The sequence below is a fragment of the Atheta coriaria genome, unplaced genomic scaffold (genome assembly GCF_025399875.1).
Source record: "Atheta coriaria isolate IRGN ID8LTWV9N9 unplaced genomic scaffold, Caltech_Dcor_3.1 hic_scaffold_9_pilon, whole genome shotgun sequence".
Lineage (NCBI taxonomy): Eukaryota > Metazoa > Arthropoda > Insecta > Coleoptera > Staphylinidae > Dalotia > Dalotia coriaria.
This window is the reverse complement of record NW_027045451.1, coordinates 3,978,514-3,993,124: the sequence shown is the minus strand read 5'-3', so window position 1 is coordinate 3,993,124 and position 14,611 is coordinate 3,978,514. Positions and strand designations below refer to the sequence as shown.

Genomic DNA, 14,611 nt, shown 5'->3' with positions numbered 1-14,611 from the left:
TATCTGATATTGATTATGAAATAAATATTGTATTATTTGCACTCAATATATTTCAAAATTGTATAGTATGGTATCGTCTCGATTTTGTCACTTCTACCGCTACCCTCATGCGGTGCACTGAATGGGAGTCACTTCTACCGCTACCCTCGTACGGTGCGCTGAATAAAGTCACTTCTACCGCTGCCCTTGTACGGTGCCCTGAACACGAGTCACTTCTATCGCTACCCTTGTACGGTGCCCTGAACACGAGTCACTTCTACCGCTACCCTCATACGGTGCCCTGAATAAAGTCCAGAAGGATTCGATAGAAAATGGTAATTTCCGGTAAAGCAAGAGAGACATCTTCAACGATTTCAATGATTCTATTAAATTTTGACAGGCCAAAAGGTATTTATTTATTTTTATGTTGCAAGGTGTAGTGTTACAATTATAACACTGTTTACTAACATATTAACGTGTTTTATAAAGTGTAAAGTAAGGTTTACAAACTACATGTGTGTTAACTAAGCCTCGGTAGGTTGACACAGTCGACACAAAAATGTTTGTGTTGAATGAGCCTTAGAAGAGGTAAATAAGAAATACAACTTAAACTATCCGGAAAACACCCCCAAGCTTCAGCAATATTCGCTTTTATATTACTTCTGGCTCGTTGTTATGCTAATGAAATTTGTTTTCACCTCAGCACCGGCCTACCGCGTCTATTATCTTGAAGCCTTGATAGAGAATCAGTAACAGTCCATGACGAGAAGCGTCTTTTGGTTTCTTCAGAACGCGCTAGGATTTTCGGACTTGTTGCCTGATGTGGATAGCTATTTCGACCATTAGAGGTCTCATCAGCACACCTACTGGCTTTACAAATACTTGCATTGACTTGCAATGGTTTTGTAATATATCGTTTTACAGCGATATTGTGAGGGTATAGCGTACAGTAAGTGTTTACTTAACTTTATTCAGCTTATATTCACCGTCTCGTACTACTATTGTATTTCAATAGTGATGGAATTTTATGTTTTCCTAATCTTAAAGCTGCTTAAAGCTAAAAAAACTAGAAATTTATGAATTGCATTTTAACACTCTGATTTTTAGATTTACCTTTTTACTGGGGAATTCCATGGATTTGGACGCAGCATCAACATCTTAAATTTTGCAATTCACAGAGCCCAGAAGACCGGGTGAAGAAGAAGAATGAACACCGTCAAACGTCACCCTAATTTTTTCTGCTTTTAATATAATTGGACCAAAACACAGCGCAAAATTGGTGTTTCAAATTGAATTTGGCTAAAAAAGACAGCGCAGAACTATTGTTATATACTTATTACGCTTGTTAAAGGCAACACAAGACTTGTTATTGATCTAAACAGTTAAACAGTAAAAATATGCTAAATGGAGAGCGAAGGTGCGAGGTAAGCATCTTATCCTTATTAATTTAGTTACAAGTCACATTGAATTGCTGTTGCAGTAAGAGGCGCTAAGCATGTTAAATGTTATTTGTCACATATGAAATTACGTTCTTAATACTATATGAAGATATGATTACTTTGTTAAATACTTGTTGATTGTTTTCTTTATTAAGTTCAATGTTGGAAGGACTTATTTTTGCTGACATCCTAGAAGGACCATTCTTGCATCATATTGTAGGTATTTAATTTCTTTATCGTTTTCATACATAACTTTTGTGATTAGCTCATGCATTACTGACGAAAATTACATTTCTGTGTTGCAATTCACTAATTTTTGCTTGTTTTAGGTGATCTGCACCCGAGCCCGATATCGTAGGAGAACCATTCTTGCATCAGATTGTAAGTACTTAATTTCTTTATTATATTCATACATAATTTTTATGAATTAGCGAGAAAAATTTACTTTTTGTGTTTCGAAGCACTGATTTTACTGGTTTTCAGGGTTTAGCACATGAACGCGTCATCCTCGTAATATCAGCGAGGGGACGGATGTAAAATTTAATTCTTCATGGCGTTTTACTCTAATGTCGTAAGAGATGTACCTGTAGAACGTGTATTGTTTGATAAATTGTACGTTTCGTACGTTGTTATATCAATCACTTGTAACTGTTTGTTTTTATTTAGTCATTTTGAATCGTTTTTGGATTATATATAACATGGATTGTGTTTTATTAATTTGCGTTCAAGTGAGTGAGATAGAAATATCAGGATAGGCTGATAGCAGGTGAGTTAGAATAGGAAAGCAGTATCTAAGATTCATATTTGATCCATGTTCCTTATATGAATGCAGAATTTGCTACATTTTGTTTATGCTTTCAGTTCGACCTTGGGCTGCGCAACTCTTTAATACCTGCGATTTGAAATTTGGACAGTACCTCACCGGTCGCCGTGTGTCGTCGGCTTCAGGTGAGAATTCGCTATACTGCTCAGTAAATCTTGCGCTTGCTATTGGCTGTTGTTTTTCCCTGTTTAGTCAGTCGGTGCTATGCATTTGTGCTGTGTGAACGTGTTCTGTTTCGCCGCTGGTCTTCGCATCCACGACTGTTAGTGGTGAGGACTTTAATAGGGTGAGAGCATTAGAATCGTTTGTTTAGTCATCGGTGCTATGCCTACTGCGAACAAGTGAGTTACATCTCAAATCGACTCGAGACTTAAGGCACCACCTGCGCGTGTATAAGCCATCGGCCATACGGCCGTCGAGGATCTCTTTCATTTGGGCTACGGATTCTAATTGGTTATAGGCCAAAATGGTATTGTTAATTAGGGGATAAATCACGCGCGTTCTCCGCGTGCCATAATTGTTAGTGCAAACATTTATAGAGGTGGTAACATCGAAATTTCTACTATCAGTTCTACTTTATTGATGTAACGTTTTGATAAGAAGCGTTGTGGCTTGATGGTACGGGATATATGACTTGTAGCGAATCTCGTACGTACGTTCGTTTGTGCAAAATGGAAATGTATTGTTAAATACAATTAATAATAAAACTCAATTTAAAATTAAAATATTATTCATTCTTCTTTGGCGTGTATCCTCTTTGTTGTTTTCAGGATATGCGTCTTAAATATATTTCATATGAAGCTTATGTGAGGAGCAACGCATAGCTAAAGGCATGTGTTGTTGTTTTTAAAAAAAGTTGAATAAAGTATAATAGAAGAATCAAATATTAATGACAAAAACACTCGGTGGTCAGTGGAGATGTGCACCTACTTTGGCATGCTAACGAACACGGATCAGCGAATCTCTCAGGTATAGAAGGCATTTTCTCAAATATAAAAATATCAACGTAGGTGTAATTTGGGTTTGCATATATAAATTGCAACAAAATATGAGAAAGAAAGTGAAAGGAAATACAAGTGACAATATGAGGAAGTAAGAAGCAAATTGGAGGAGCAGAGGAGAACAGAAAAATAGGAGAAGTAGAAGAAGGAATAGCAGAGAAGAGCAGAAGATAGAAAGGAAAGGAAGAATAGAGTAGAAAGAGGAGGAGATAGCAATGGCGCAACCGGAACGAAGTAATAAGTCTCAAGAGGAAGCACTTAAAAATATTCTTACAAGTTCTGACCTGTAGCTGAATGAAGATGGAGTACACAAATCATACAGGATACCATAACAATTTTATAGTAGGGGATCATCCCGAGGTAGAGGGAAACTCCTTATATGGACTTGTAGAGATATTTCTAGGAATTGCCGCCGCTCTCGCAGGAGCCGACCACAACCCTGAGAAATACTTTACAAAGTTGCTTGACCTATCAAATGATGGAAGGAAGTGCACAAAGTCATAAGACACAGCCATTGCCTTTAACATTTCTTTATTAACAAACTAAATACAATATAACTTTAGAATTAGCAATTTCAATACCTACAAATCACGTGACGTCATTTTAAAACATGTTTATCATCTGCATAGAATTGCGCCCTGTTTTGCATGACATCAGTGGAAAATTATATACAGGGTGTTATCAAAAGAAAATCTTCAATTAAAAAGAAAAATCATCCCAAAACAATAAAGATTGTCAATTTTTGGCTGGGCACAAAAGAAATTTACATACAGGGGTGTTGTCAAAAGAAAATCTTCACTAGAAAAAGAAAATCGCCCAGAAACAATATAAGAATTATGCTCATTTTTGCAGGCATTAAAGAAAAATTTATATACAGAATTGATACAAATCAAAATCAAAAGTGAATGTTTTGTACCTGAACTACTGTTTATTTACTTTATCCGGCGTACTTATCACTTAGTACATGAATATAAACATAATAAATAATACAATTGCTAATAATTGGCAAATTTATTAAACACATTTTAAAGAAATACTCACCAGATCTTCTTAAACACACAAATTCAGTTACCAGACAGAATTATGAATGCAAAATCAAAAAGAAGGTACGAAAAGTCCTGAATGAAGGGATTTACAGCCGCCACAACGCGACAATATTCCAATACTTGTATTACAAAGGTTATTATATGCAACCATGTGACGACTACGCCATGTATTAAAAGTGTTAACTATTTTTCTGATCGTTTTTCCTTATAAGGTGATAAATCCACATTTGACTGTTTAATTTCGTCGAATTGTAATAGAATATGCTTTATGTTACATACTTTACGTGTTCGCAGATGAAATATTCCATAATGATGCACAAATGATGTTTATTCAAATTAATAATTAAAATGGATACACGAAACAAGCCTGAGCATTTCATAGCCGACAAAAGATATCCGACGGCCGACGAAAACACGTAAGTGCACAGTTGTAAAACCACGAAATTTTGGTTCCACGCGCGATAACTCATTAACTATAGCCGCACTTGTCTGCTATTTCCTAAATCTTATCTTTGATGACTGATTATAATTCAACTACTGACTTAAAATCACAAGAAACGCAATAAGTCGCCATGAAGATCGCCGCGCAAGTAAATCGCGGCACACTACGCCGCCGCGCGCACGATCGACTAAGTAAGAAATGGAATGAACACTGTTGAGCGCATCGGATGCGCTGCAACGCAATAAAAACAAGTTGCTGTGCACTAACACCGATAAGAGCCAAGAGTGCGAACTACGAGTATAACCATTCGCGTTGTGATACAGTTCAATACAATGGAAAGGACTTTTATATTCTGAACGTACCCTTTTATTCACATAAAACAATGTATCCCACAATCCGGAATTGAATGCAGTCTATAAGGAAAAGGCAGTTTGGGGAGATAATCGCAATTGAAAATCTGGGAACAACAATACAAATCTCATATCTTAGCTCCTTTAGCAACTATTTTTTGAAACCTTTACTACGTAATTAATCTCTTAGCTCTTTAGCAACTATTTTTTGAACTTTTTACTTCACGTAGTGTATATTTCATTATCCTGTTCTATAAAATTTTTGAAGTTTTAAAATCTACAATCACATGACGGTGGTAAAAGTATTCGATTCAGGAGCATCGCAGTGCGAAGCTAGCGGTAGAAGTGGCTGTTGATTCAGAGCGCACACCGTATGAGCTTGACCGTGACTGTTTTCGGGAGGTACCGTAGCAATTCTAGCAACAGTACTATAGCGCATACACAACTGTAATACTCGTTGCAGATCTTCCCGCAATGGTACATGAGATACAAATGGCATTTCAGGCTCGAACTTACTGTGACAGTGCGTTCGCGTGTTATATTATAAAAACAACACTACCTAGCGCAACGAGTACCTGCGGGTTGCAGGTCGAATTCCTGCATCAAACAAATACAACCCGACGGAGAATTTAATTCCGCATTTTTAAATGCCGCGCCGAAGTTATTAAGGCGCTAAAATCGCGTGCAAACCAGAAAAAATACAAACATTTCATTAAAAGGGTGAGTAAATTACCTTTTAATGCAAATTTTTTCGGGTTGCAGGTCGAATTCCTGCATCAAACAAATACCACCAGACGTAGAATTTAATTCCGCATTTTTAGATGCCGCGCCGAAGTTATTGAGACGCTAAAATCGCGTGCAAACCCGAAAAAATACAAACAGCTTACGATAAAGGGTGAGTAAATCACACTTTAATGCAAAATTTTTGCAGGTTGCAGTTCGAATTCCTGCATCAAACAAATACCACCCGGCGGAGAATACAATTCCGCATCTTTAGATGCCGCGCCGAAGTTATTGAGACGCTAAGATCGCGGGCAAACCCGAAAAAATACAAGCATTTTACGATAAAGGGTGAGTAAATCACATTTTAATGCAAATTTTTGCTGGTTGCAGGTCGAATTCCTGCATCAAACAAATACCACCCGACGGAGAATTTAATTCCGCATATTAAGATGCCGCGCCGAAGTTATTGAGAAGCTAAGATCGCGTGCAAACCCGAGAAAATACAAACATTTCAGGAAAAAGGGTGAGTAAATTACATTTTAATGCAAATTTTTTTCGGGTTGCAGGTCGAATTCCTGCATTAAACAAATACCACCCGACGGAGAATTTAATTCCGCATCTTAAGATGCCGCGCCGAAGTTATTGAGACGCTAAAATCACGTGCAAACCCGAAAAAATACAAACATTTCATGAAAAAGGGTGAGTAAATTACCTTTTAATTCAAATTTTTTCGGGTTGCAGGTCGAATTCCTGCATCAAACAAATACCACCCGCCGGAGAATTTAATTCAGCATCTTAAGATGCCGCGCCGAAGTTATTGAGACGCTAAGATCTCGTGCAAACCCGAGAAAATACAAACATTTCATGAAAATGGGTGAGTAAATTACATTTTAAAGCAAATTTTTTCGGGTTGTAGGTCGAATTCCTGCATCAAACAAATACCACCCGCCGGAGAATTTAATTCCGCATTTTAAGATGCCGCGCCGAAGTTATTGAGACGCTAAGATCTCGTGCAAACCCGAGAAAATACAAAACATTCTGGGCGAAAAGGGTGAGAATTACCTTTTAATGCAATTTTCGCTGTGGTACGAATTCTGCATCAAAACAAATACCACCCGCCGGAGAATTTACCAGCATATTTAGATGCCGCGCCGAAGTTGTTGAGACGCCAAGATCTCGTGCAAACCCGGAGAAAACGCAAACATTTCATGAAAATGTGGGTGAGTAAATTACATTTTAAAGCAAATTTTTCGGGTTGTAGGTCGAATTCCTGCATCAAACAAATACCACCCGCCGGAGAATTTAATTCCATCTTAAGATGCCGCGCCGAAGTTATTGCGACGCTAAAATCGCGTGCAAACCCAAAAAATACAAACATTTCCCTGGCGAAAAAAGGGTGAGTAAATTACCTTTTAATTTAAATGTTTTCGCGTTGCAGGTCGACTTTCTGCATCAAACAAATACCACCCGCCGGAGAATTTAATTCAGCATCTTAAGATGCCGCGCCGAAGTTATTGAGACGCTAAGATCTCGTGCAAACCCGAAAAAATACAAACATTTCATGATAAAGGCTGAGTAAATCACCTTTTAATGCAATTTTTTTCGGGTTGCAGGTCGAATTCCTGCATCAATCAAATACCACCCGCCGGAGAATTTAATTCCGCATCTTCAGATGCCGCGCCGAAGTTATTGAGACGCTAAAATCGCGTGCAAACCCGAAAAAATACAAACATTTTACGATTAAGGGTGAGTAAATCAAATCACACTTTAATACAATTTTTTCGGGTTGCAGGTCGAATTCCTGCATCATATAAATACAGCCCGACGGAGAATTTAATTTTACAACTCAATACACCCCGCACAAGTTTATGTGGCGGCCCGCTCGCCGCCAATGCTCGCCGTTCAATGACTAAAAAGACGTACATATTACCAGCACGTGTCGATAAGTACCAATCATACACTTAATTGCATATAATACATACCAGAATTTCACGCGTTGCAACATTCGGGACTATTGTTGAAGATAATAAAAATCTGGGTAATAAAGGACCGACGAAGCGACGTTTCAAAGTTAGCTCGTGACTAGCTCTAAGACAGAAAAGAGAACAACAGAGATAAAATAATGCAGAGTTTAAATATGCAATAAAACTTATGCGCGAACTGTAAAATATGATATAAATGCGACACGAAAACAAGTGTGTATAAACTCGAAACGAATACTGATACTAAAAGAGATAGAGAGGAACGGCAATCTACAACAAATTCTCTATGTTAAGCTATTTAATTGCCATTTCCATCGCAAAACACTAAAAATGTGCGAAATATTGCTGAAGTTTGGAGGTGTTTTTCGTAGTATATTGTAGTATTTTTTATGTACAACAACTAAGGCTCCCTTAACACAAACATTTTTGTAAAGGTTACTTAACACTATTAAAGCGAGAAATCATTAGCGAGACACAATAGTCAGCAATAATCACTAAGAACACCGAAAGTAATACGAGTTACCGAATTAAATCCGAAGAAAGGAGAATCGCGACGACCGCGTGCGAACTATCCGTCGGATACGGCGAAACTAATTTTATTTCTGCAGCGTGAGCAAACGATACACGCGACGCCATCACACCGTCGCGTATATAGTACAAAACTATACACGAATATTGTACGCGAATCACCTGACAATAAGAGATAAGAACAAACCGGTCGAATTCCAGTGCGACGTGAGTCGCAAGAATGTTTAGACACTACCACATACAAACATTGAACGTGTATGTTCGTCAATGAAATATAAATGTTTGTTTACCTTTTCTTTGGGCCGACTACGCCGCAATCAGCAAAGCGGAGTGCGCAGTGTTTGTGCAGGTAGAACAAGCGCGATGTACACGATATAGAATTTTTTATTGATGTTATTGTTAGAAAGTGTGTTATATACCCCAAACACAAGCAGATTTGGGTCAGATTGAAATTTTATTTTCCAGGTCAATCCATAATCAATCGCATTAAATCAACATTTAACATTAATCCCTGTATTAACTAAATTAAATATAAGAAACGAAGCGCATATGTCAAACTTTTAATCAAACTGTAACCAGAATAGTACACAATGTGTATGTTAGAAACATAATTAACACACGACAACAATTCAAAAAGTTAAATAAGTTGGGAATACTTACTACGAATGTTAAATATACATATGCAACCAAACATACACTAAAAGAGTTACACTGTGTTTACTGCATAACCATAAAACGTTATACACCCGAAAATGGACGGAGATCAGGAAAATTCAGTTATTTATGGCTTGGAATTTCAAGTAAATTATCAACACACAATTATTCTACTACCACATATTCATATGAACTTTTCCAGGCTCGGGTTCTAACACCTCAACTAGCAGAAACTGAAAAAGTAAGGTTTTTCATGGGAACACAATCACTGAAACAAGCTAAAAATCAAGTACACTTAGTGGAATTTGACGAGGAAAACTCAACCCTACAAAACACAGTGTTCTATCATTCTCAAGGGGAAATATGGAAACTAAATGCTAGTCCATTCCACAAGAATATCCTGTCAAGTTGCTACAATGCAATAAACAATGAAAACTTAACATGCAAGAAAGCTACTTGCTTATTAAAACTTCCAGAAGTTGAAAATTCTGAACAAATTGAATCTTTGGAGGTTCAAAACACATTTGATTTAAGTAGTTATGATGATGACATTATAACAAATGAATTTCATCCAATTGATGAAAGTAAATGTGCTACAGTTACTGGCAATCAGGTAACATCAAATTAACAAACATTAAGAGAGATTAAAGTTTTAACTGATTAAGCAGGTTGTTCTGTGGGATATCTCAGCACAAGATTCCAAACAGATCTTGAATGTGAACTTGGAGAGCAAAGGCAATGCAAAGTTCACCATTGGCAAGTGGAACCCACATCAAAATTGCAATCAGGTATGTTCACATTCAAAAACAAATTCTCACTGTACAATAAACACATTTTTAGATTACAGCAGCAACAGAAACACATTTAAAGAGCATGACATTCGCAGTGGTGGACTGGCATGGCACATTGACAATCTGCATGCTCAGCTGGTAAGGGACATAGACTTCAACTCACGCAAACAATGTCCATTGCTACATGTAGGGGATGATGGGGTTTGTTAAATATGGGACTTTCGACAAACGCACCAACCTTACGTCTATTCAAGGGTGATCATTCACATTGGTAATGAATATAATTAACATAGTGAATTCTGAGTATCGAAAACATTTTTTAGGGTTTGGTGCGTACGTTTCAACCCATTTCATGACCAATTGTTATTGACTGCAAGTTCGGACGCCAGAGTTTTGCTCAGTAGTGCTGCCAGCGTCAGTTCAGAAAATACAAATGACCTGGTCGAATACACTGGTGAAGGAGAGACTAAACAAATGTAAGTATATTACATGATTAGTCATGACTAAGAAGCTCACAACTTCGACTTCCGACTTGCATTTCATGGAAGTAAATATTCACTTTACAAACATGACGACCACACAGAGTAACGATTCACGGTAACATAGTTTGCTACCTTAATTTCAGTTTGCAAGATGGTCAACTGCAATGGTTTGAACATGAGGAACAGCGTTTATTGCTGCGCCGAATGATTATAAAGCTGAACCCTGGGTATTCGCGTCCCTTTCATATGATGGTCGTCTTCTAATTTCTAGAGTTAAAAGTCAATCAAAATACCAAATCATGCTTTAGAGTATTATACTGTGTTTAACATTCAAAACACTTATGATAAACAATTGTGTGTATGTAATACTCTCTATTTATTAATCCTCTGCCTGATTGTCTTCCTTTTCTTGAACACTTTTAAGAACATAGTTGGTCAAACATTTCTGCACAAGTGGGACAATTTCTTTGTTGACTTGAGTTAAAATATCAATACTTTTGGAAATATTCTCAAGTGCTATATTACCAGTTTGATAAAACTGAGAGATTTGCTCATGAGTATTTAACATTGACATTATAATTAACCCATGTTCACTAGCAGTCTGTTCCCCTTCATTGGTATCAGTAATGTCACACAGTTGTTCCTCCTTGATGGATGGATCAACAATAAATGTGTTCTCAATGATGCCAATTGAAAGACCAGTTACTAAATCATACATTGGAATACTTGCTTGTGCCAGAGCTACACCAGCTGCTGTAATTAACACTTACATTTTTATATATTGTGAAGAAATATGCCCACACATGCCCATTGCGAATATTTTGCCGATGGCCGAAAGAATACCCGACGATTAATCCAATTAAAACCTCAAAACGCGTGGCGATTAGAGAGACACGCGCGCGGACCACGCGGTGAAACAACTGTCGTGTGCGCTGCGCGTAGCCGGGTACAAGGCAGGTATGCAGCGATATCACGAGTCCGAAACTAAAAATTTACAATCTTGAAATGCACATACACGAAATTTACTTTTACTTTCAATATTTCTCTGCATACGAAAAGAAAAGAATTTATGGGCTTTTGGGATGTAATAAAGATTGAGTTTTTTCGTAAAATTTACTGTATACCTTAGTTACATATAAAGGTTACTCACACTTTATATGTATGTAGGACAGTAAATAGCACTTATTTCCATTTAGTGCAACAGTGATACATTAACACTACACATCACGTAAAATTGAAATAAATAATTATATAAGTTATTATATTAATTTACTAATACCAAATGTAAAACTTTATATATTTATGTTTTTTATAGCGTATATATTTTATGTATAATTTATTGTCAATTGTGTCAACCTACTGAGGCTTAGTTAACACATGTTGTTTGTAACTTTACGTACTTTACACTTTATAAAACACGTAAATATGTCAGTAAACTTATACTTATTACCATTTCAGTGTTACGGTATTACTTAATTTTAACCACAATATCTCGTAAAACTAAAAAGAAGAGATAATTTAGATCGCATCGCAGCGTCTTAATCTACGGACTATTCTCTATCAGATAGGCTGGATTAAAACGGAAATCACATTTTAAGTAATTTCATTCTTAAGAAAAATTGCCAAGGGGTTCTTGATACTTTTTCGTGATTTTTTGATAATTATATCCTTTAAACTAAAAGCATTAGCAACCAACAAATTACTGATTATGAAAAGGTGGAAAAATTCTCTATCATACAAAAATATAAAATAATTATATTTCCTACAGTAAAAGGTCGAAAAAGTGACAATTTGCAATTTTTGCTCATTTTATTCAATCGCGGAATAACTTGTAAGCTAAAAGAAGATAATTAAGATCGCATCGCAACGTCTTAATCTACGGACTATTCTCTATAAGGTAGGGGTAATTTAAAACGGAAATCTAAGAGATGAAATTTTAATTCTTAAGAAAAATGGGTAAAATGTAAAAATGGGCCCTGAACACGAACCACTTCTACCGCTGCCCTCTTTTAAACTAAACTAAAATCGCAAGCAAGCAACGGATCAAAGAATGTGAATGATTAGAAAATTTTTTATCAGGTTAAAATTAAAAATAATAAAAACTAAACTAAGATATACTGCATGCGATATGAGCAGATGGCAACGCGACACAAAAATTGTTGTACAACTCTTGTGCTTTTGTAAGTGAAGGAAAAACTAAACAGTTAATTTTAAGATGAATCAGGCGAGTACGCGACTATCTTATATATTTGCAACACGCGATAGAACGCGATAAATCAAAACAACGTAAATACAAACTAATGGAGGACGCCGAAATTAAAACGAAAAATATAATTGAATTATAAACTTACCAATGCAGAACTCATGGGACTCCAAGGCACGGCTAATGCTGTAAATAAACAAGGAAAACTTAAGTTAAAACAAAAACATTTAATACTATTTCGAAATATTATAATCACACAGCGGAGAACAACAAACAATCTGTGATGTTAAGTTAAAAGTTACTTATACCAGCACAATGGGTCATTCCTAATAATGAATATCAAATCAACCGGCAATTAACCCGCATTTATAGACAATAAACGCGCAAACATTAAATAACATTACTATTGCCAATTGTCCGGACAAACAATACGAGTCGCGTAAAATATTGGATCAACCAGATACTGGCACGAAACTGGCTGCAAACTGTGCAAGCAACGACGTGACAGTTTATGATAAGAAAGAAAAAGATGCGCATAGCTAGTGCGACGATGGCATTCGACTTTGTGAACGAATCGCTTTGGCACGTTCCCTGCGATCAAAACTAAACTAAGATGTACATGTAACATGTAACATGTAACATGTAGATGTAACATGTAGCGTGAGGGGATCTCATGCGTTGCATTCTCACAGCGAATGCGATAAGAAAGTGTAAGTTGTGTTCAAAACAAACAAAATTCTCCTGTCGAATGATCGCACTTCCTGATAACTATAGAAATAAACAATACATGCCTATTTTACACTTTTTGTTAATTCTAGTGCTATTTATAAATAGTGCAATTAGTAGTCCCAGAATTTGGATTAAAAAAAATTAATAAAAATTTAAAATCTGAATTATGTAATTCAGATTTCTTATACTGGAAGATTGTTTGATTTTACACAAATTATTTTAGCGATATTTAATTCGATAGAACAAGACGGGTCGCCACCCTGCGAATGAGATTCAACTATACAATTGCGATTAATTGCAATATAACTAAATTAACAAAAAAAATCCACGGTTTTGTCATATTTAAGTCAATAAACTTGAATAGTACGTATCTTTTAAATTAAAAGCTATAGCGATCAACAGATTGAAGAATATGAAAGATTTGAAAATTCCCTACAAGATAAAAATGAAAAATAATTCTATTCTTTGGGGTAAAGGTCCAAAAATATGACTAAAATGCAGAAATGTGCAAAAACACTATGAAAATATGGTAATAAAGAAAAACAAATGCAGAAACATAATCAATCAATGCGGTTGAGAATATTATTTAATATACTTACTGGTTAGTACTGTAAAACATCGTAAACGGCATCCGTCGGCACCCCGCTCACGAACAAATACACAATATTTGCACTTCGCGAATAGCTTATAAGCGATAAATCATTAGCGAGACACAACAGTCAGCAATAATCACTAAGAACACCAAAAGTAATACGAATTACCGAATTAAATCCGAAGAAAGGAGAATCGCGACGACCGCGTGCGAACCATCCATCGGATACGGCGAAACTAATTTTATTCCGGCAGCATGAGCAAACGATACACGCAGCGCCATCACACGGTCGCGAATATAGTGACAATAAGACAATAAGAGATAAAAACAAACCGGTCGAATGCCAGCGCGACGTGAGATCGCAAGGTTGTTTAGACACTACCTCATACAAACGTTGGACGTGTATGTTCGTCAATGAAATATAAATGTTTGTTTACCTTTTCTTAAGTGTTCATATTGCTTGGAAACAATTGAATCTCAACTCGGATAAAATAAAGAGAAACATTAGAATATAATTGATCAGTTTGAATTTATTTAATCGTCCATACAATTACAATCGAATGCATCATGTTATATAGATATATTTTGTTTGTAAAGCGGAGCAAACCAAATCAGTAAATAAAAATCATATATTTAAATTCTATGCAGCTATAAATCCTTAAATTATTATATATTCATATACTCATATAATCTCAAAGGCTTTATTTGCCGCGGCGCGTATGTGATTTATTTCTATTGATAATTTATTTCCACGATTATCGACAAAGAATATCTTCTAAACTAAAAAAAAATAGCAACCAGAAAATTGTAGATTATAGAAGATTGGAAAATCATTATCATCATCAGA

The 14,611-nt window shown here is 36.1% G+C and overlaps 1 protein-coding gene, 1 long non-coding RNA gene and 1 pseudogene across 2 annotated transcripts in view; 2 read left to right on the top strand and 1 right to left on the bottom strand.

Moving 5' to 3' along the window:
- Positions 1-1,417: 1,417 nt before the first annotated feature.
- On the top strand, positions 1,418-2,056 carry LOC135799068 (uncharacterized). Its single transcript, XR_010549879.1, has 3 exons — positions 1,418-1,638; positions 1,748-1,799; positions 1,902-2,056. It is a non-coding gene; the product is annotated as an uncharacterized lncRNA (long non-coding RNA).
- A 6,615-nt stretch (positions 2,057-8,671) lies between these two features.
- On the top strand, positions 8,672-10,548 carry LOC135799092 (EARP-interacting protein homolog; annotated as a pseudogene).
- Positions 10,549-10,592: 44 nt separating this feature from the next.
- LOC135799091 (exosome complex component MTR3-like) overlaps positions 10,593-14,611 on the bottom strand; it is a 6,755-nt gene continuing 2,736 nt past the window's right edge. Inside the window, exon 3 of the mRNA XM_065312112.1 lies at positions 10,593-11,001. Within this exon, the coding sequence (XP_065168184.1) occupies positions 10,620-11,001 (382 nt within the window). The 3' untranslated portion in view covers positions 10,593-10,619. The remainder of the gene's footprint in view (positions 11,002-14,611) is intronic.